Genomic DNA, 22,001 nt, shown 5'->3' with positions numbered 1-22,001 from the left:
TGGTTCTACTATAGATAGTCCGAATAAATAAGAACTGACATATTCATGACAGCTGAGCTGCTCTCATCCCAAATAGTCTTCAAATTGTCAGGATTACCATGTTCATTATAAGTTTTTTTTATTTTGGCATACCAGCTGTTCATATTTTATACAACTCTACTAAATAAACACCAACGATTCTCACTCCTCCTGAAATCCTTTTTCAATGTTATACACATTTATGTATATAAAAAATATAACTAATGATGAAGTATTGAGTTAGCCTTTGAATCTATTTTATCGTTGGGCAATAATTTTGCAATTGCGGACATGAATTATGATATTAATATACTATGCAGCAGATAGACCTCAAAATTACTAACACACTTTTTTAAGTTTTTATTGCATCATAAATATGGAAATAATTATAGCAAGCAATTATCTTGCAAATTATAATATATATATATGAAATATATTAGGTAAGACTGTATAATTATGTCAGGAAAAAGTACTCTTCTTGGATTAATGAGATCAAAAAATTACAAACATAACTTTACTTCCCTTAATAATTCAAATACAATCCTTATACATAGTATGATACATACAGAGTGGTACAAAATGCATTAAATTAAAATCACATTATTATTGAATGACGTCTTCATTAGTTGTTAGATTTATAAATTAATTATATTAGAAATTAAGACTATATTTTGTAAAAAATATAGTCATAGACTATAAGAAGCCGCTTTAATTAATTAATTAGTTATATTTATATATATTATATAAAATATTGATATGAGATACCTACATAAGAATATACTAGTTATGAGGTTATTTGAGACATCCAGAACAGAGGAGGAGAAGAATATAATTTTAATAATATGCGAAGTAAGTATGCAGTTGTCAGTTGAACTATGCGTCAAACCCACATTTCATGTAACTTGTTATATTTTTTTACATTCTTTATGGGCGCTTAATCACACAAGAAACATAAAAATAAAAATATAACCGTCTAATGTCAATTGTATTTTTTTGTGCATATAGATTATTTAATTATTGACCCACGTTCTTCAACGGATCTACTCATGAGGAAATTTAATTATATCAACAAGTGTGGAATGATTTTGATAAATGAATACATATTTTTCCCCTGAACGTAATAAATAATAAGAATAAGGGGAGAGTCAAGTTTTTAGCTATACCATCATTTCTCTAAGCTCTATCTACCATGTACAGTGTAGGAAATATGGGAAAGCTATAATTGATTTCTTAGGAAACAGTAAAAAAGAAGCTTCCTTCTATACTATCTCATTGAATGAGTATAGAGACTGCTTTCAAATGAGAATCTTAGTATTTTTGAATCAGCTATTTATTCAAAGTACAACAAGCATAATGAATGCATTCAAATCATTTCTTATTCAATTATCCATTTCAAAATCAACCTTTTAATATGAAATTTGAATATGATTAATCTATCAAGTACATTAGAGTCTAGGACAGTGATTCTCAGCATTTTAATTACCACAGAGCCCCTAGGCGGGTTTTGAGGGGGAGGGTAATTTTTCAAGCATTTTTTTCAACCTTTTTGTATAGAAAAGACATTTCTTGATTACCTTGATAACCTCATGGAGCCCCAGTTGGGATTCACTAGTCTAGAGTGACCAACTTTTCTCCAGACATTCCCTCATTTTACATCCTGTCCGGGGAGGGTCTAGGGACTTTTTTATAGCGTGCAATATGTAAAAAAATGGACTTAAAATAATCGAAAACATAATTTGAATCAAATTAAGAAGGAAAGACAAAAATCCAAAAAAAAGTCTTTAAAAATAGAAATCTTTTAAAAAAGTCCCACGACTCCTCTTTATAAAAATATAATTTAAATTATGAATTGATCACCTTACATTAGACTGTTTAACAAAATACTTAATTGTAATACAATTATGTGAGGACAGAAGTTTATTATGCTAAAACAGGGGGGGGGGTCAGCAGAGGGGCTGTAGCTCCCTCCCCAATTAAATAATTTTTAATAGAAAAGTCGGGTAGAATTCTTTTTTTGTAATTGAGGGGCCTGGTAATTACGGCCAAGTTTTTATAAAATGTTTTAATGAATCTTTCTGTGGAAATGCAACTAAATGAAAACTTGTAAAAGTAATTTAAACAAAATTAACCATCTATATGTAAATTTTAGGATACTTGTCAGAGAGACACATTTGTTGATTTGAGGGAGCAAACTATGTCTTACAGGAAGTTGATGGAATGATGTTCTGATAAAATCAGCGTTTTTTTCGTCATTCGAGTAAATTATGCAGCAGCTGAAAAATTTGAATTTTCGAAATTTTTTCGAAAAAATCCCAAAAACCAAGTTCCCTCCCGCCCCAAATAATTATATATAAACCTCCAGATGCCTCTAGTTGAGGTTAATTTGGCAGTCAATTTTATTAATATCAATAAATATAACAACTTAGAATGGCATGTTTGATATTCATTACATTAATGCCCACAAGATATCTCTTTGAAGGAAATATTGTGGTTTTTTTAATAAATTTAGGACCTATAATCAAAATGAGGACACATTGCACTAAAATACCAATATGAATACATCAAAGATATTACTTTTTTGACGTTGTTCAACGGACAGCACACTCGGAATAAAGTATTCTCTTGAACTCAATGTTCATAGGTTCGATATCTCCTAGAGAAAATAATATACATTATGTATATGAATTTCCAAGACAATTCTTAGATCAGAAGTAGTAATTGTAAAAAAATACCATAATGTTTACTTATACTTAATCAGTGCAATTCCATCTCACCAATTAAAATAACATACATACATAAAAAAACCATATAAATAAATTAACTTCTTTAAAAATATCATTTATAAATTATAACTAGTAATATTTAAACATTCTAACAAATTATTTAGATAAAATAAAATATTTTTCTTACATACGAGTATAATTAAGAAATGAATGATTTTCCATAATTTGTAATAGTAAAATAAAGTATTTAATTCCTTCTTTTCTCTCATAAGCTCAAGAAATTCTCTTTTTCGTTTTCGAATAAAGTATCTTAAAATTTTAATATAGGTCAAATGAATTCCACATTTCAAGGAATGAAATCCAAGAATCAATACTGTTGATATGACCAATAACATACACATACAATAATTGCTGTATCATTAAGTACTTTTTTCATCCTTTTTACATCTGACTCAAGAATCCAGATTCATCTTCTACATCTGTGTCAAAAATCATATCTTCTTCATTTTCAAAATCCTTAATAGAAGAATCATCAGGTTCTATTGGAGATTCACTAAAAGGTTTATAATCTAACTGAATACCACGGAATGCGCTAGAGGATGAATCTCCTAAATCATAAATCGGATTGAATGTATTAATTGATCCACTACTACGTCTTGAACTCGGGTCAGAAGATTGATTATTATGAGCCCAAGGGAAATTTTGCATGCGTCCAGCCTTAGCAAGACCCATGAAATAGGTTCTGCCGTGATGATAGCCTACATCCTTAATTTCATCGAAAGAACCAAATTGCAATGTTCGAAATTCATCTATAGGAGGTCGAATGTAGTCGCAGTAATCTGATTTTTTAACACATTCTAACTGTCGTACGCAAGAAACATAGGCCAGTCTCGATTGTATGTCTGTATGATCAGGAACTTTAAGAGCAGATGTAAAAGGATTCCATTTCCTCCAAAGTACCTCCCATCCGGATAAAGAATCCCCGTAGTTTGTCATATTGGTCTCATCCTGGGCCCCTACATCTATAGCCAAAATATGACAGGCACCTCTGCTTCGCATTACGTCTGCTGGTAGATTATTTGTATATCCACCATCTAAAAGAAGATGACCATCGTGAGGATCACATAGAGGTGGCAGATAACCAGCCAGTGACATTGAACTTCGCACATACCTCCATAGGCTTCCATACTCATGCACTCTCATTGAACTTTCGGTAATATCCGTTGTAACAGTGAAAAATGGAAGCCATAGATCTTCAATGTCCCTATTCTTGAAAAATTCTTCAATTATACTATTAAAGGCCTTTCCAGTAAAGAGAGCAGTGAAAGGATATGTGATGTCAATGACCTGTCTCCATTTAGAATTCACTTTTTCTGCAAAACTTCGTGCCTTCACTGTAAATTTAGTCATTTCACGTTCTTGGCAATACAAAGCACCCATAAAGGCTCCAATACTTACACCAGCAATACGATCAATAGGAATTCCAGCCTCTAATATGGATTTAATCATACCGACATGTGAGCAACCTCTTGCCCCACCTCCACCAAGGACCAAACCAACAGATGTGCCCGTCAACATTCGAGCAAGCCTTGAAAAGTCTGAGAATATTTCCATAGGCATTTTACGATTAAACAATTTAGAATAATAGTCGTCAACACGGATTTCTTTTTTCTTAAAGAATACACGAGGTGGACAACGAATGTGAGTATGAGAATTTATCCAAGCCCTGTTGTTGAGCCACTTTCTTGTCTCTTCAGGATACTCAACTGTTTCTGGATATAAGAAAACCAGTTCCTTCCTTGTCCTTTGCGAAATATTATTAATTTTCTCCTCAAATGGGGAGACATCGCTACTGGAGGCTGAACTTGGATTCGCTATTAATAGAATAACATCAGCATGACGAATGCAAAGTTGGGACCAAGTCGTTAAATCTTTGTCGCACTGGTAAAGCACAAGTTTGTGTTGGTCTTCTCTTTGTGCCAGCCAGTTAGACAATCGAAAGTCATGGGTTTTATCAAATGCTGAAGACCCAAGTTCTTTTTTTATAATATCAGCAGTAAGTCTTAGGGATGGTCCAATGAAGCTAGCAGCATGGTTCAATTCATGGGCAAAAGCAGATAAAGGGACTCCTGGAGTTATAGAAATGAGTGCCACTGTAGAAAAGGAAGATGAGTCATCATCTAAGGACAATCCAGTGTGCTTAGTACCCGTTTCCCAGGTTCGTTGAAGCTTTTTACCCAATAAGTTTATCAAACGGAGGAGAACCATGGGGTAACGTAACTTTATGGAATTAATAAGTCCTGAGGGCAACTTAGCTACTTCAGTATCTCGAATAGCCATCACTGTTGTACTTCTTTTAGAGTTTGTCAATGTTTCCACAATACCAGTAAGTTCACCTCGGCCATACTCTGCTACAAGTTCCTTCTTACAAGATCTAGATATGATAGACCGAAGACGGCCCGAGAGGACAACATAAATGCAATCAGCGACATCCTCTTGCTTGTATAATGCCTTTCCAGATTCAACAAGAGTCCACTCCAAAGCAAAATCAACAGAGCGAACATAAGGAGAGAGGTGGCCTATCACAGACAACGCCAAATGAAGGCAAGTATTAGGATTTTTTTCTATAATTTTGTGAACAACTGAGCTATGCAGAGCAGCAACCTGAGAGTCTGCACAGGCTTCAATAGTAAAAAGACTTTGTTCACCAGTTAAAACTTGTAATTGCCCAAGTAGACCCCCAGGATAGGCCTTATGCAACTCTTTGGAAATGTTATCCGTCTTTTGTGAGATTTTGAAACAGCCTTTCAATACTAATATCAAGTATGTATCATGAGTTATGTTTTCTTCAACTAGGATGGAGCCCTTGGAAAAGTCAATTATATCTACAGATTCAAGTTCAATGGTGACTTCCTCTATACCTAGTCCTAAAGATTCTTTTAGTTTTCTAATTGCAAAATCTTTCCTTTTTTCATTTTCATTCGAATTCATTTCCATAAATTTTTCACTTTTTGTGATTCTTCCTCGATCTTGACTCGTTATAAGTTCTGCTCCAAGGCCTAAATATTTATTAATAGCAAGGAGTGTGACTCGCTGAAGTCGAAGCATTATAATTTGAACAACACGCGATAAATGTTCAGGGTGTTTATCAAAAGCTTTTTGAAAGTTTGAAAGGATATTTTGATAACTTTTGACTCTTCTATTGCTTTAGCAGCTACAGTATCGTAGGTACGTTTGTCAGATGAATTTGGATTCATAAACTCGAGAAAACTTAGGAGGGAGACAATGGGCTCACCCTGTTTTACGTTTTTTAAAACAACTGACTTGGAATCCAATTGATTTGTGTTGTGATCGACATTCAATACATTGATTGTTCCAGATTGAACAATGTACATATTGGCATCCTCATCTTCGAGACGAAATAGATATTGGTTTTGGGGGACACGAATTATTTCGATTTCTAAAAAGTGAGACGATTGTATATACAATATTTGAGAAAGAGTTAGAGCTTAGGAACATCGATAGTATACCTTTTAAAAATTCCAGAAAAATATCTTGACTAAAGTGTCCGAATACTCTCATATTTTTCAAGACAAACACCAATTCTTGAGGAAGAGTTTGCCTCTCATTCAAATCATCCACAGCTTCTTCGAGAAAGGCCTCTGGTAAATCAGGTCTTTGAGAATCTTCACGGGGTGAATCATTCCTGAAAAGTATAATCTTTTTGGCAAATCGAGCAAGTGCCCGTCGTTTCACACCACGGCCACCACGGATGTAGGAGGCCATTCCTCGTGCATTCCGCATAACCTAATATATATTTTTGGAATCAATCAAACCCATCATAAAATAGTTTAAACTTCAAAAGGAAGAACGTCAATCACGGATAGAAAATCCGAGATTTACATATATGTATATTAAATAAATCTCATTATTAATAATTAAATTATTCTATGATGAGTCATTAAAAGTCCCTTATTCGAAACGAAGGCAATCTTGTCCCTTTTACGGAATCGGGGACCTCTTGATGATGCCACTAAGTCCCTCACGGTAGAAGGTCCAATCTTACGTCCAAAAAGTGCCATAACCATCCCAAGGACGATTAATCCCAGAAATACTGCGACAATGTGAGGCCAATAGGCCATGTAAACGGCCTCTTCGAAGACAAACATATCAATATTTAAAAAGTTCCAAATTCACTGAATGAAGTAAACAGATCCATACTCACTCCTCAGTCATCCGGCTGTGTACGTCTAGCTGAAAAAACTTTTTACTTTTTCCTCTCAAATAACTTAATAAGGCAAGTAATGTATGTAATGAAAAAGAAAAAAGAAGGAAAGAACACACATTGATAAGTAAAACAATCTGGGCCGGGTGTTGTGTACTATTTATTATTCTATCATAGGAGCTGTCTATTTTTTACACTACAATACTTCTATTGAGATATTATTATTGAAATGTGCTTCACAGATGCATACTAATTATCCTTCAATTAAATCATGAAATTACTTATTATCTCATTAATTTCTTAAATTATTTTGAGTCTTGGATGCCTAAAATTTTTGATACACATAGAATAATGCAACTGTAGTTTCCATGTCTTCAATGAATCACACATAATATATTGTATGAATGTAAGATATAAAATATTTGTTTGGATGAGGTAAATTTTTCTCTTAAAAAAGAGAAGGAATTGATAACGCAATGCGATTGAAGACACATGACTTATAAATGATAATATCTAATAATGTAAGCAACAACAAAAAGTATTCAAGTTTACACTTGAAATACGTAGTGCTCAAATCTCCCTTTTAATATTTTGCAAAACGACGAAATTTGACTCGTAAAAAGGGATATCATATTTTACAAAGTGAATGATTCTATGAATTATTACAATCCGAGCCAAAATCAGTTAATTAGACGGCTATTTAATTAAATAACATAGTATAAAATGATTGTAATCAATATTTACATGATCTGATGATAATTTTTATCATTTGAATCGAATCAATATACATTTTGGTACATAAAATATGTAATAGATATGACAAGAATTAGGTACATATTTGGAATACAATATAGATTGAAATAAGTCATTGAATGTCCACTACAAAAGAGTGACATTTTGTTTCACATCATTATCCAGGAACAAGGTCGAAAAAACGTTGTCAATGAACTCTGGATAGTAAGCACATGCTCTTTTGCAATCAGGACACCAGTTTAGTTCAAGTAACTTAGGTGTTATTTCACTTCCAACGTCTTTTTTCCAATCCAACATTAAATCAACAGCATACATGGCCCGTGATTGAGGGCTCTCACCAATTCCTTGAGGGGGTTGAAGCTTAAGAGATCCTTCAAATACTTCCTTAAGCATCTTAAAGATTTTGGGCTCAACATAATTTTTCCATTGAATTCCCGGATACTGCTTTTCAAATTCTTCAATAAACTCGTGACAAAACATCTAAAAAAATAAAGTTAAGAAATATAAAGATTTTGTTATAGACGAGGAAGATAAATTAATGATACTTGTTTAAGATCTGAAGATTCATCATAGTTCATCACAGTAAAATGCTTTTGATAGTTGTCGAATTCCTTCAGCTCGAAGGGTAGATTTGCAAATCTTAACCAAAATCTATCATAGATATAGACCTTGAGTGGTGAGACGCTTCTTAAAAGAATAATGTATCGGATGTCAAATTTCACTCTACCGATTTCAGGTCGATTGAATAGAACTGGATTATGTAGATATCTACGAAGCAAATATAATTTTTAAAGGTGCTTCTAATGTAAATATCCCTAAAAAAACTTACTTCTGAGCAATTTTAGGACCACTGAATGGTAGTCTAAGAATAGTGTGCAAATCAGATGTAATATGCATATCTAATCCCCTAGCTAAATTCCATGGTTTAATGATCCAATGATTGTCCAGGCCTCTACAAAAAGCAAAAATTCACCAATTATATAAATATAGTACTCTATATGATCAACCTTTTCTCTCTGTTTTGGTAATAGCTTATGAACTGTGGCAATTCAGTTTTTAAGTTATAAGTTACAGGAAGCCACTCTGGAAAGGTTTCATCTACACTATTTTCTTCTTGACTCTTCATTCGACGAGAAATAATACACAAAAAGTCTTTAATGGTGAGAACATTTTCGAAGGGAAACTGATTGATGAGTTTATCAGGAAATGTTTCACTAAAGTCCCTAAAAATAATTCACCATTGTATGAAAGTAATAAGGATTTCAATAAGCAATAACTAACTAACTTGAACTCTTTGAAATGAGAAGTTAACCATAAAATATCTGCATTACTCATGTCTTCAACAATTTCAAATTGACGATGCTTAAGGTTATTATTAATAACTTCATATTCAGCATAAACTTTGATCTTTCTATCAGAGGGAATATCAAAGTTATAGAGTTTGGGATCCGGCAAGGACTCTACTTCACGACTTGTCTAACAAAAAATAGTTTTTTTAAAGTTATGTTTGAATGAAAAATGAGGGAAATCAAGGTACTTCAAAAAAAGACGACTCTGGTTCAGATTGTTTCCATGAGGTAGATTCTGCGAAATCATTGTCTTGCCATGCTGTCAGAAGAGCACGTCTAGTCTCAGTCTCATTGGTTACTGAATATCCTTCGACATAATCTCTCGTAACTTCATCGTTTGCATGACAATCTCTGAAAAAGAGTAAACTCATTGGATCATACAGTGAATATGTATAATAATTATAAGCCTCACTCAATAGGAAATAATAGAGAATATGCAGCACCATCAATCATTGAAAAAAAGGGAATGAGTCGGAAATTGGGTTTGTCGCTGTGTTGTATCCTAGATCCAAATTCATCATGAATATACCAGATTGGCATTCTTTCCTCAACAGTTTGAGCATTGCCCAAGGAATATGTCCAAGCATATTTCCATTTTATATTCATTACTTTCTCAAGGCATTTATCTGATTCTTCTTCTCCATCATCAAATGGAATGTCCATAAGATTTGCCATTCTACGGAGTAAACCCGGTACAGTTTTCAATTGTTGACGGGTCATATTTGGGCGAAATGTCCAAGCATGATCAATTAAAAATATCCTAAGAACGTACTCATCAATTAATAATTCATGTTATATTATTTATAATCTGATGTTCATACATATCTTCATTAGACTTGGACATTTTATCTAAAAGCAAGACCTTCCACTTTAGTATCCCATCTTCAGATTCTTCCTGCGCTAGTGTAAAATAATTTCCGGCGTCAAATTCCTATACAAGATAATATAGATATAAAAGTTTTAATCGTAGATTAATCGAAGCAATACTTGAGAACTAGACAAATGAGTACATCATTTATTTAATTACTATTTATAATAATAGTTACTACTCGTAGTAAGTAGTGACTATTACTAACTATTTAGTACTTACAGCCATATTAAGTTTAGAATATAATGACTTCCATAGATGCTGTGGAACAGCGGAAGAAAGTAATTGGGTTTTATGGGCTTGAACAAATAAGTCAAATGGATTTTTTCCATTCTCAATCTTAATGTTGTTCTCCATATTTCAAACTTTTCGTAGAATATCCACAAATTCGTAATGAACTTACTAAGCACGAGACATAATCTCGCTATGAGGCAATAATACAATAACAAGTAAAAGGTTGAGTGAAATTAAACGGAAATTTTTTATATTGTGTATTTTGAAGTGGACTGCTTCGATATACTAGATAATATCAATAATAATTAATATCGATATTTTTTAAGTAAAAATCCAAAATTTCGTTTTTTTAAATAAAAATATAACAAGATTTAAAAATCTTGTTATATTTAAAAGTTAGTTACAATTTCAAAATATAATACTTTGATAGATAATTCGATAGAACTACAAGAATCGAATTTATGAGTTGAGTAGTTTTAATTAAAGGACTTAAGGAAAGAGCGATTAAGGGAAAAATAAATAATTCAATCAAAAGACAAGGAAGACTATGTAATATGTTCACAACACCGACCTATCGTGTTGATGTTGTGACGCAGTTGTCCTTATTCTTCTCTTTCCACTACGGGGAGACATCTCGTTCAAACTGCCTGCATATCTGGAGGAACCTGTAACAGCTTCTAATTTTAAGCTAATCAAAATTGAGAACTACTAAATCCTACCTTCCTTGCCTTGAGTGTCCACTCCTTGCCTAGAGTCCTTTAGTTTTAATTAGTCTTTTAGTTTTAATGAGAGAAAAAAGAGCGCGGAGAGAAGGCAGGAGCGTGACATATGGTACTTCTGAATGAATACCTTGGTTAATATCCTCTATTTATTATATGAGTTTGAGGTGGGAAAATGAATTACTGCCATAAAGAGGAGAGAGAACCTTCTACATATAAAATAACATTAGTTCAAGAAAAACATTAAAAATTATATTTATATTCATAACACATATAAATATATATATATATTATTACACATTTTTAAAACAATTTACACCAAAAATAGGTAATAATGCATTCTTTAGTGGGAGAATTTAACCCCAAGACGACCATTTAATTATGAACAAAAAAGAAGAAATAGTTCATGTTAGAAACGTTTTTCCTTTTTTAATTTAAAAAAATACTTTTTTTTACTACAAACTCAACCAGTAGCCAGTGATGAAAATCCGGCGTATTTTTTAGTTTCTCCATTTTATGGAATTGGTAATCTGAAGCATTAATATTTTATTTTTCAGCTATTATCATAATTATTTAACTCCTGAGTACAGAACTTCCCTTTCTACTACATTTAAACATTCTTCAAATTGTGAGGGTGGCAATGTTGATTTTCGCATTCTTTTTTTAAGTATGCCCAAAATAAACACGATTTTCATCACTAGTCATATGCGTAAGAGATTTTGCCTCCAAATTAATTAGATATATATTCAGGTATTTAATTTTTCTCAAGAAAAAAAAAATTAAAATTGAAAACTTCTTTTATTAAAAAAATCTTAAAATGTCATCAAAAAAAATCTTGTCCCAAATTTTCATTAAATTAGTTATTAATATGGTGCCATAACTAGAGTTGTCTTCACAAAAATAATAATAATAATAATAAAAATTATCATCTCCAATGGCCGTGCATGGATTACTTTAGATATTTAGTCATTCATGGGATATGAATAGGGGTTGTGTAAAGTTATGAATGATTTTAGTTGATATAAGTATGTTTGAACTTCCATTATTGACTTAATATTGTCCTATATCTATTCACTTTCTGGATAGATCTCCATGAAGAATTACTCTTTTGAACGTCTTCCTAAATTGTCGATTAGATGCAGCATAGCAGAGGGGATTTATGGAAGAATTTGCATAGCAAAGAAAATATGAAATCATGTAAATCTTACCATTAACTGAAGCGGGATAGAAACTATTTACAATAGATATAACATGATAGGGTGTCCAACACATCAAAAACGCCCCTAAAATCATAGATATTGTTCGTAATGCTTTTTTTTGCCTTTCCTTCTTGATACTCCTTGTCATTTCTTTGGCGATGGAACCAGTTTCTCAATTGATTCTTTGGTTTCGAAGCAACCTTTATATCATTATCTTTACTCTGAATCGAGTGTTCTTCATCAATTACGTAATTATTGTTGTCTGTTTCACGAGGTCTCATTTGAATCAATTGCCTTGGTATTTGATGCCCTTTTCTTGATTCCTCTTTAGCTTGGTTCATTTTATTTAAAAGATTGAGTCTGGACTCACGTTTATTCATGGATTTTTTACTAAGAGTCCACGCAGTTCGATAAATAGACCCATACAAATAAATCAATATAATGAGTGGGATCCAAAAGTAGCAAATAATTAAGGATGTGTTAAATAGAGGATCCTTGAGGAATTGAACTTTACATTCACCAGGGGAGTAAATCCCTTTTGTCAATGAAGTGTTCCCAACCAAATATGGGTATGAAGAATATCAACGCTGAAATGGCCCAAGTACCAATTATTATTAAAATAGTTTTATTTCTATCTTTTATTATCTGATAATGTGCTGGAAAGCGGACAGAGCAAAAACGGTCGATGGTTATGGAGAGTACAGTTAATTGGGAAACAAGGCAGACTGTGTGATCTATTGAAAGCCAGAGATCACATAGGATAGGACCAAGTTGAGGTGGCCAAAAGCCAACCAATATATATCTAAGTGTAAATAATACATCAAGTATAATTATTAACTATTATATAAAAAAAAAAATACATGTCTGGCTTACACAGAAAACAAAGGCAATGAAATCATTCCAATGAGTAAATCTGTAAAAGCCAAAGATACAATGAAGAAATTTTTGGATTCACGTAGCTTCTGCTTAACTCCAAATGCAATAAGAACGAGAAAGTTACCGCCTATTGTTATTATAGTGATTAAGGAGAGAATTATCGCGGTGCAAACCGTTCCGATGATTCCAAAAGGTGCAGGCCAGCATTTAAAGTCACATGACATATCCAAATCTAAAATGAATATTTTAAAAACGTCATAAAATTAATTATGGTTTCAGCGACTATTACCTAGTGAGTCTTCTTACCCTTATCATTATTATTTATGCATTCTTGTTTATTGAACTTTAAAGCAGACTTTATGGCTAAAGATATGTTATTATGATATTTTTCCATATTTGAAGATTAATCCAGTAAATTAAATTTGTTCCTTAAAAAGAGTTAATATAAAATTACAATTAATCCTCTAATTCTATATCTTATACTAATATTCCATAATGACTATAATTTTACTCCATATTACATAAAACAGGGTATAGAATAAGGATTATAATCCTTATAAATATTATGATTAAAAAGATCATTGTAAGATATAAATACATATATGTATAATTACACATGCAATTGTATTAGAATAATATATGCATTGTCAAATTTTAATATAATACGTAGGCTGCTATATATATTTCTGGCCTAGGTGTCACTAAGTGTTGTCAGGTGTAATTTGACATTTCCTTTGGTAATGTTGAAATTTTTAGCATAATTGTAGTCAGAATGTTTTGTCATTATTTGTGTTGTTTACAGTGCCTTGAAAAAATTAATTTGGCAAAAAAATGGAATTAAGTCGTGAAAATTTTCGTGCGATCATTTTTCACAACTTTCGACGTGGAATATCACGACAATAGTGCATTGATGAACTTAAATCTTTGTATGGGGATGAAGCACCATCCTATAGCACTGTAAAAAACTGGTTTAATGAATTCAATCGATGCCGTGCGTGAAGTGCTAATGCAAAATCGTCATGTGACATACCGTGAGATAGAGGTATCCTTCGGCATTTTATCCACCAGCATACATTCGATATTGCATGTACACTTGGCCGTAAAAAAAAGATTTGATCTCGTTGGATCCGCACAATTTGACAATCGCTCAAAAGAAGGCTCGTGCCAATTGGTGCAAAGACGTTTATAAGATCATCACAGGTGACTAATCATGGATCTATGCGTATGAGGCCGAAACAAAACAACAATCGACCGTGTGGGTCTTCGAAGACGAGCCAAATCCAACGATAGTTGTTCGTGGAAGAAGCACTTCGAAGCAAATGGTCTCCTGTTTCTTCGGCAAAACGGGCGACTGTTGTACTTAAGCATCGTAGGACGGTCAATTCTAAGTGGTGCATCACAATTTGTTTACATGAAGTCTTCGGAGAAATTCGAAAAACAAACAAGGGAGGACAAATAATTTGTTCACCATGACAATGCAAGCTCTCACACATCGGCTCAAAACAGCGCCTTTTTGACCGTCTAAAACGTCGAATTGATGTGTCATCCGCCGTATAGTCCTGACTTGGTACCCAATGACTTCTTTTTATTCCCGTAGATCAAGAAAAAAAATGTGTGATCAACGATTTTCGTCGCCAAAAGATGCTATTGAAGCGTTTAAAAACCATGTTTTGGAGGTGTCTCAATCGGAGTGGAAAAAGAGGTTCGAAAATTGGTTTGAGCGCATGCAAAAGCGTATAAATCATGCTGGAGAATACTTTGAAAAACAATGAAACCATTTTTGATGATAAATATTCGCATTTTCGTTCTTAGGCCAGAAATATATTTAGCAGCCTATGTATTTGTCGAAAGTTGAGCTTTAAAAAAACAAAAACAAAACAAAATCAAATCTCAAAAATTCAGTTGTTGCTGGATTTATTTAGCCCCTATTCTGAAATGAAGTGTCATTTTTTAAATTTTTTGTTTGAATAAGATGAAACTATAGCCGTAACTAGTTTATCCTGATATAAACATCATACTTAAAAGTATGTGATATTAACTTATTTTTCTTACAGCTGAGGTTAAAGATGATCATCATTAATCATTTTGAGGGGAAGACTAATTTTGCCTGAAGATGGGGTCTAATTTTTTGTTTATAAAAACATTTTTTTTAAATATGAAAGACCAAATATTGCCCACTTATTATTAGGTTTGCATAAATTGGGGAGAGGGTGCAATTACCCCTATTTCCCTCCTCTGTCTCCTACACCTATGCTCCAGAGTCCGGACAATAGCCAGGGCGTTGATTTTTTTTGTCCTATTATCAAAAAAAAACCCAAATTTTTTGTTCATGAATGAGCCAGAGAAACTTTTTTTTGGGAAGGGGTGGTGTGTACTGCTCTACCAAGTGGCCTATTAAAATTTGAACACTCTAATGGGCATTAGAGCTGTATGGGAACCAAAAGTGTAAAAAAGAGCTGAAAGAAACCCATTTCCTCCGTTGCAAGACTCTTTTGAATTAGTTTTGAATGAGTCTTTTGAGATCTAAACCTAATTTCTTCATTATAAAAAAGTTAGCACTACTTATGACTAGGGATGGAGAAATTATTCAAATTGCGGTGAGCGTAAAAACCACGTCTGAGAGGATGTCATATGGTCACTTTGAGAGACAAAATTTGTGCTGACAGATATCACTATTAACTTTAGTGCTCTTTACATTGCTAATGATAGGTTTGAATTTTCAAAATAGAAAGAAATAATTAAATTAAACATTAATTTCTTGAACTTACCAGTATATACTTTTTTTAAATTTACCCGCTCCACAATTTTGACATTTTCCCATCCCTAATTATGAGCAAACCGAATATATTATATCAGAGACTTAACCTATTTGTGACGTGCCTCCACGTACGACTAAAAGGAACTCGTGTATCACAGTTTGAGAGGAACTGCTCTATAGTAGATATAATTAATCAATTAGTTGATAAATATTAAATTGCAAAACAGTGATTATAATTAACGAGTTAGTTCATCATTACGAACTATTCTAAAATTGTGCATTGAAACACAAAACTATGTACATAATTGGATACATATAGGATTACATTGTCAACACGAGTTTACTAAACTAATTTTGAAGGTAATTTACTTTTATAACACACTATTTTTACATTTGCAAGTAGAATTAGAATGTATTTATAGAATTCTTACAAATTGATTGATCTGGAACATTCAAAATACACTTTTAGAGAGCTAATCACTGTTCTTGATGGAGCGATATTACAATCCTTAATGATGAACATATTTTGCTAACTATAAGAAAGATTAGAATGAGTCATTTGGTCTATTTGAGACTATTTGTTTTAAGTCAATAGTATCGAATCAAACTATTCCTTCATCAAAAGGTTCCATTAAAGCAGAACAATCCTTTGAAGTTGATCAATATTGAGTAAGTACATACATAAATATAAGTATCTTAGGACTTATTTTACTTCATTGTGACATGAAAACGTAGGGAAAGTAAATGACTATGTAACAAGACATGTAATTCCTACCATTGCTTCCTAAAAATTACACGTCCATATACATAGTATAATTATTATCAATGATAGATAGAAATCAATGGCTAATTTATATGATTTGTGAAGTAATACATCATATCATAAAATTAATTTATGAAAAGAATGTCTTCTTCATCAATTACAACTTTTGGCACTACTGACCTCAGGGGCGTCGCTGAAATTTATAAATTCATATTTGACATAATGTGTTTTGACGATTTTTTTTTTTGAAAAATACAATTTAGACAAATAAAAAATACTTAAAAAAGGTATGTCAATAATTTTGAAATTGTGACCAAAAAAAAAAATTACTGAAAAAAACGTTGTCATATCAACAAATTTGACGACAAGAGCTTTAACCAGGGAGGACAACCCGCCTTGTAAGCGTTCTGAGATTTTGGTGTTCCGTTCAATTTTTCTTTTTTTGTTCAGCAATCCGAAGATTTATGTTTATAAAAGTCTGCTCATCAGATTCAAGTGACAAAACTGGAAAGGAAAAGTAACCTCCTAGTTCAACAGATCTGAACCCCTTGGACTACTATATGTGAAGGTTATTAGAGAGAAAGTCAAATAAAGTGCACATAACACTTTTGATACCTTCCGGGCTTCCATTCTCGAAGCAGTAGTCGATATGAAGAAAGAGTTCCTCATCAAGGCCTGTGCTAGGTTCAGGGCCAAGTTGGAGGCTGTAGGTGGTTAATTTGAGTGATTTACCTCACTATCAATCCCTAAAAGTAAGAGCAAAATACTTGTGAATTGCTAAATTAATTGTAATATAAATTACCCTTACATTTATGGATTTAAAATCCCCACAGTGTAAGTTTATTTTCAATTTGGATGTTGACTATTTTTTTTAAAATTCCGAACAAGTTTTTGTGGGAGTGTTGGGTATTGACTAAGTCATATTATTTTATCAAGGTCATATTTAAGTTATAAATTTTTGAATGACCTTTTTCAAAAAGAGTGTTTGACACTTTTTGACAAAATATATTAAAAAGTTTGACGATAATAATAGTGTTTTACAAAAAAAAATACTTTCAAATTTGTCAATATTTTGGTCGGAGGAGATATATTGCCCTTCCCCATACACAACCGTAGTCGTGGGCCTGACTATCATACAATTATGATGTAAGCGCACCTTCCTCATAGATACATTGAACAAGTTCATAAGAAAATTTTTGTACCATCGATTTATTGATAAGAATCAAATAATACTCTACTTTATGCATATTACTAGAGTTTTAAACCAAGTAACGAAACGCGACCGTTAGCTTGAAGAGATACAAGGGTTTTCGATGACGTCACCCTCTTATTTATCTTACGTTTTCAACATTTTGAACAAGACTTGTTTTTTCCAATAATATGACCAAAGGTCAAAAGGTATCGGTTTAAGCCAAACCTTCGGAGGGGCCAGGAAGCCACTTTCATCGTGTCAGGAGGATTTGCCTTGAACCTTTTTGCCTTTACATATTCGCCTTGTGACACTTTCGCCTTGTATATATCAACATACTTCATTAACTTATCAGTTATCACAGTCATAGATTTTTCTGTATTAACTTCGACCCTTCCCTTTTGCTTCCCTCTGTGTGCCCCGGGAGTAAATTATCTTGATATCTTTTGTATATATATATTATAGGTGCTTTGTGATTATCACAAAAATTGTCATAAGGCGAATATGCAAAAGGCAAAAATACTCCCGGCAAATCATCCTAGAACCCACAATTATACCCCTTATAAGGCATCAATGAGATTGTCATCTAGAAGTCTGAGTGACAAAAAATTAAAATGGTGTTCAAATTTAAGAGACTTGCGCTCTCCTATCCTCCAGGAATTCGATTCATACTAAGAAATTCATACTGATGATTCTACGTACAGGTTTGTTTGGTATATCTTTTACGGACGGGAAGTTGGAGAAAGGAGATAAAATTAAACATCCGTATGACTTAAAAACATAAATTTTCCACAAATTATTCGCAAATTTGCTTGTAACATCTTTAATGAAGATGAAATCAGGAGAACTGAAGGCACCGCTTCAGCAAAGCTATTATAGGGTGAGTAGTTTCACTGGAGTTCAAGACATCATTATATTTATTAAGGCCCCAATTCCTCATTATGTTCTTAGTTAAGAGTATTTTGACCTCCGTGTTTCCTTGAAGTGATCCAAGCACTGCCATTGTTTGCCAATATATCTTGTGGATCTTCGTTTTCGGGACCAATTTTCCCCATATAATTTGATTAGTGGTGTATATAAAGTTTCCATTATAGACTACATATATACATATAAATATTTTTTCCAGAAAACAATTTAACTTAAAAACGCTCTTATACCAGGAACTTGCAATACCTAATGTGACCGTATAATGTTTGAATACAAATTCCAAAGGGATAAAGTAAATTAAAATTTTCAATATATTACTTCAATTATTCTTATTATCCTTTTACATGATTAGGCGGATTATTCATGAGGCGATCCTCTTGGATGGCTATAGATGTGAGTATCCTCCCATAAATGAATCTAAAACTAAAGAGTAAATAAAAGCTTTGGTCCAAACAAGTTGGAAGGAAGGAACACAAATTCAAGCATAACTTATATAGTCTATTTCTTTTAATTTATAATGGAATATATTTATATCTAACGAGCAATGTGGAAAATCGGGCATTTTGCAAAATATATAATAATAAAGTATAAGAGTATTATATGACTTAACTAAGGCAAGTTTTCCAAAGGTGAGCTTTTCTGACACCATTTTTTTATATCTGAAGTTATTACTGCTAATTTTCCTAAACTATGAATAAGATAAGATGTCTATTTGTTTAAAGAATATAACTTGTTTGATAATAGTATATTAACTTAGAATTAATTTGTCATCAATTGTCAACAAAATTAATTTTTTCCCCCCTGTTTATAATATATATTAGTAAAAAAGTTTTCAATTCCTATACTTTGATGCTTATAGCAGCTATCAAAGGTAAAAAAGTTTCCTTCTTCAATGGACTTTTTGATGTTTACAGCAGTCCAAATAGAGATGCCAACGGTCTCTCCAGCCTTTTTGACACTGATACTTGCTCGGAGGAGATTGAAGGCGTTTTTTTGTTGTTGTTGTTGTCGCTCCGACATTTCTACACTTGAAGACATGGGATACAAACAAAACTTGTTTATTTTTGTTTCAACTATCGTTTGAAAGCGTAATGAAACCTGGTGATTAAACATAAACGAGATAAAATCGTAATAATATGTTACTGCAAGTTTTGGATCCCCCTCTGTACATATTAACTTATATCTATTTTCAATAGTTAGGAGTAGATATGGGATTTGTGTAAGAAAGAGAGGAGAAGGCGGGAGGGACACATGTGGTACTACTGAAATAAGATCCTTGTTATTATCAGTTTCCTGTTATATGATGGGGGAGAAAGCTAATAAATAATAAATGTTTGTAGTATCGAGCGTGTGTAGCCAAGGCTTAGACAAGTAGCGTTCCGGAGGCTAGGCTAAATACTCCATGGATCATCACTGATTTATCTCATACTGTTATTATTTTTCTTTAATTATTGAGGAGATAATGTCTATTCGTTCGTAGGGCGATTTTGGTCGTTATCGCTCTACGAATGAACACTTTGCAGGAAAAAAAAGATCCTGTATAAATTCAGGGCCGTTCCGAAAATATTTAAAATTGCAAAAAAATACGGGTGTGGTCTAAAAAGTTTCCTATCCACCAAAGATATAAGACATTTTTTCTGAACTTTTATTAAATTTTTCAACATAGTCCCTTGTATCTCTACACCAGGGGTAGGCAACCTTTGAGATATGGAGTGACAACTTCAACATTTCTAATCAATGAATGTACCACTATCAATAGTAATGGTAACAACCACACACAAACAATTGGAAGGTGTTCTAGTTTGCGTGCCAGTGAATATGAATATTCGTGCCATCATTTTTGCCGACCCCTGCTCTACACACTTCTCCCAGCGATGCTCCAATCCCTTTAATCCATCCAAACAGTACTCAGCGTTTGACTCTGTTAAAAAATTGTTCAAGAGACACTTTTTGTTTTTGCCTCAAATACTCCGAGTTGAATTGACTTAGACGCGTAAAATTTTAGCACAACAACTCTTTTTTATGTGAGTAACACTGAGGATTTCTTGGGTAGTTATCTTCTTTAAATACCAGGTACAAGCGCTAGTGAATAAATGAAGTTATTTTAATTCCTAAACACATTCACAGGGGCGTCTGCGGTGGGCGGGCTGGAGGGGATGTAGCCCCCTTTCCCAAATGAAGGATATTTTTTTACTAGAAAATTTAATAGGTGATTTTATTTTTCGAAAAAAATAATTTTCTTTCTATATCGATGAATTTTTGTACAAAAAATTGAATTTTTTTTCCAAAATTTTTATTTTTTTGTGTACGAATATGGATTTATTTGTTTATTTTTATTACAGTTTCTTTGGATTTTGGAAAAAAAATTCCAAAAAGTTAAATTTTTTGTAAATAAATAGTTGAGGATTTTTGAATTTTTTGTTCCAAAAATTTAATTTCTCAATTTTTTTTTCACAAAAATTTTAATTTTTGGAGTAAGAAAAAGTAAAAATCCAAAAACCCAGCCTTCCCCAAAATATAAGCCTGTGGACGCCCTAATTAGTTACACGATTGTTTCTATTCAATTCCCCATTTCATTTCATAACAATTCTACTAATAGAAATAAGAAAAAATCCCCTGTAGTCGGTCTAAAAAAGGAAGGGAAAGAAGGAGAGAATGTTCCATGTAAAGCTCTAAACCAAAAGCGAGAAGAGTACCCAGTTTATCAACACCTGAAAAATATATTGTTCAAAATTCACTTTTTTTGTGCGCTAGAGGCATTATTTTGCTTAGCCTAATAAAAAATAATAGCCTATTATTTCTACCTTAAAGCAAATAACAACTTTAGCTACTAGTTAGAAACTAGAATGTATTCGTATATTAATCAATATAAAACAAGAGTTTGAGTTATAGGAATGATAACTGATAAATATTAAATTATGTCAAGTGATCAGATTAAATATTAAATTATGTCAAGTGATCAGATTAAATATTAAATTATGTCAAGTGATCAGATTAAATATTAAATTATGTCAAGTGATCAGATTAAATATTTATTTATCAGAGTCTTCCGAGAAGTATCTGCTTTGACAGCTCCGCAACTTGTCCTTCATGTGGAGCAGAGTTTTCCATGTTTCAGTCGAATTTCAATCTTAAATTAAACTGGGAGTCCTTGAGGAGGATGAATGGAGTTTAGAGAATCAAGTTGAGTAAGGAAGTTTGTCTCCTTTCCTTTGGGAGTCGTCTATTATACGGCTAAAAAGAAGTATGGGCTCTCTCTTCCTCCTAAGAAACAAAGGTATTCACTAAGTACTTTCCATTCTTTTGGGGCCAAAGAACCCCCGGTTTCTGTCTTGAAAGAGACCCTGGGCTTTATTTAGAAGGAAACCCCCTCTCATTTAGCTTCCAATTTAAAGGCTCC

The 22,001-nt window shown here is 32.7% G+C and overlaps 2 protein-coding genes across 2 annotated transcripts; both read right to left on the bottom strand.

Moving 5' to 3' along the window:
* Positions 1-2,390: 2,390 nt before the first annotated feature.
* On the bottom strand, positions 2,391-7,039 carry LOC121128705 (neuropathy target esterase sws). Its single transcript, XM_071892869.1, is given in 4 exon segments — positions 2,391-5,908; positions 5,911-6,201; positions 6,272-6,550; positions 6,715-7,039. Coding segments are annotated over 4 exon segments (3,492 nt in total). The 5' UTR covers positions 6,911-7,039; the 3' UTR covers positions 2,391-3,182.
* Positions 7,040-7,650: 611 nt separating this feature from the next.
* Positions 7,651-10,748, bottom strand: TTLL12 (Tubulin tyrosine ligase-like 12). Its single transcript, XM_040724295.2, has 9 exons — positions 10,159-10,748; positions 9,890-9,999; positions 9,481-9,828; positions 9,257-9,419; positions 9,005-9,195; positions 8,727-8,942; positions 8,549-8,671; positions 8,265-8,487; positions 7,651-8,199 (listed from the first exon to the last, which is right to left on the bottom strand). Exons 1-9 carry the CDS (start codon positions 10,291-10,293, stop codon positions 7,846-7,848), a joined length of 1,863 nt encoding a protein of 620 aa, XP_040580229.1. The 5' UTR covers positions 10,294-10,748; the 3' UTR covers positions 7,651-7,845.
* Between the last annotated feature and the right edge of the window lie 11,253 nt (positions 10,749-22,001).

This window comes from Lepeophtheirus salmonis, chromosome 13 (assembly GCF_016086655.4).
Source record: "Lepeophtheirus salmonis chromosome 13, UVic_Lsal_1.4, whole genome shotgun sequence".
Lineage (NCBI taxonomy): Eukaryota > Metazoa > Arthropoda > Copepoda > Siphonostomatoida > Caligidae > Lepeophtheirus > Lepeophtheirus salmonis.
The sequence above is the reverse complement of the archived record's forward strand: the minus strand, read 5'-3'. Positions and strand labels throughout refer to the sequence as shown.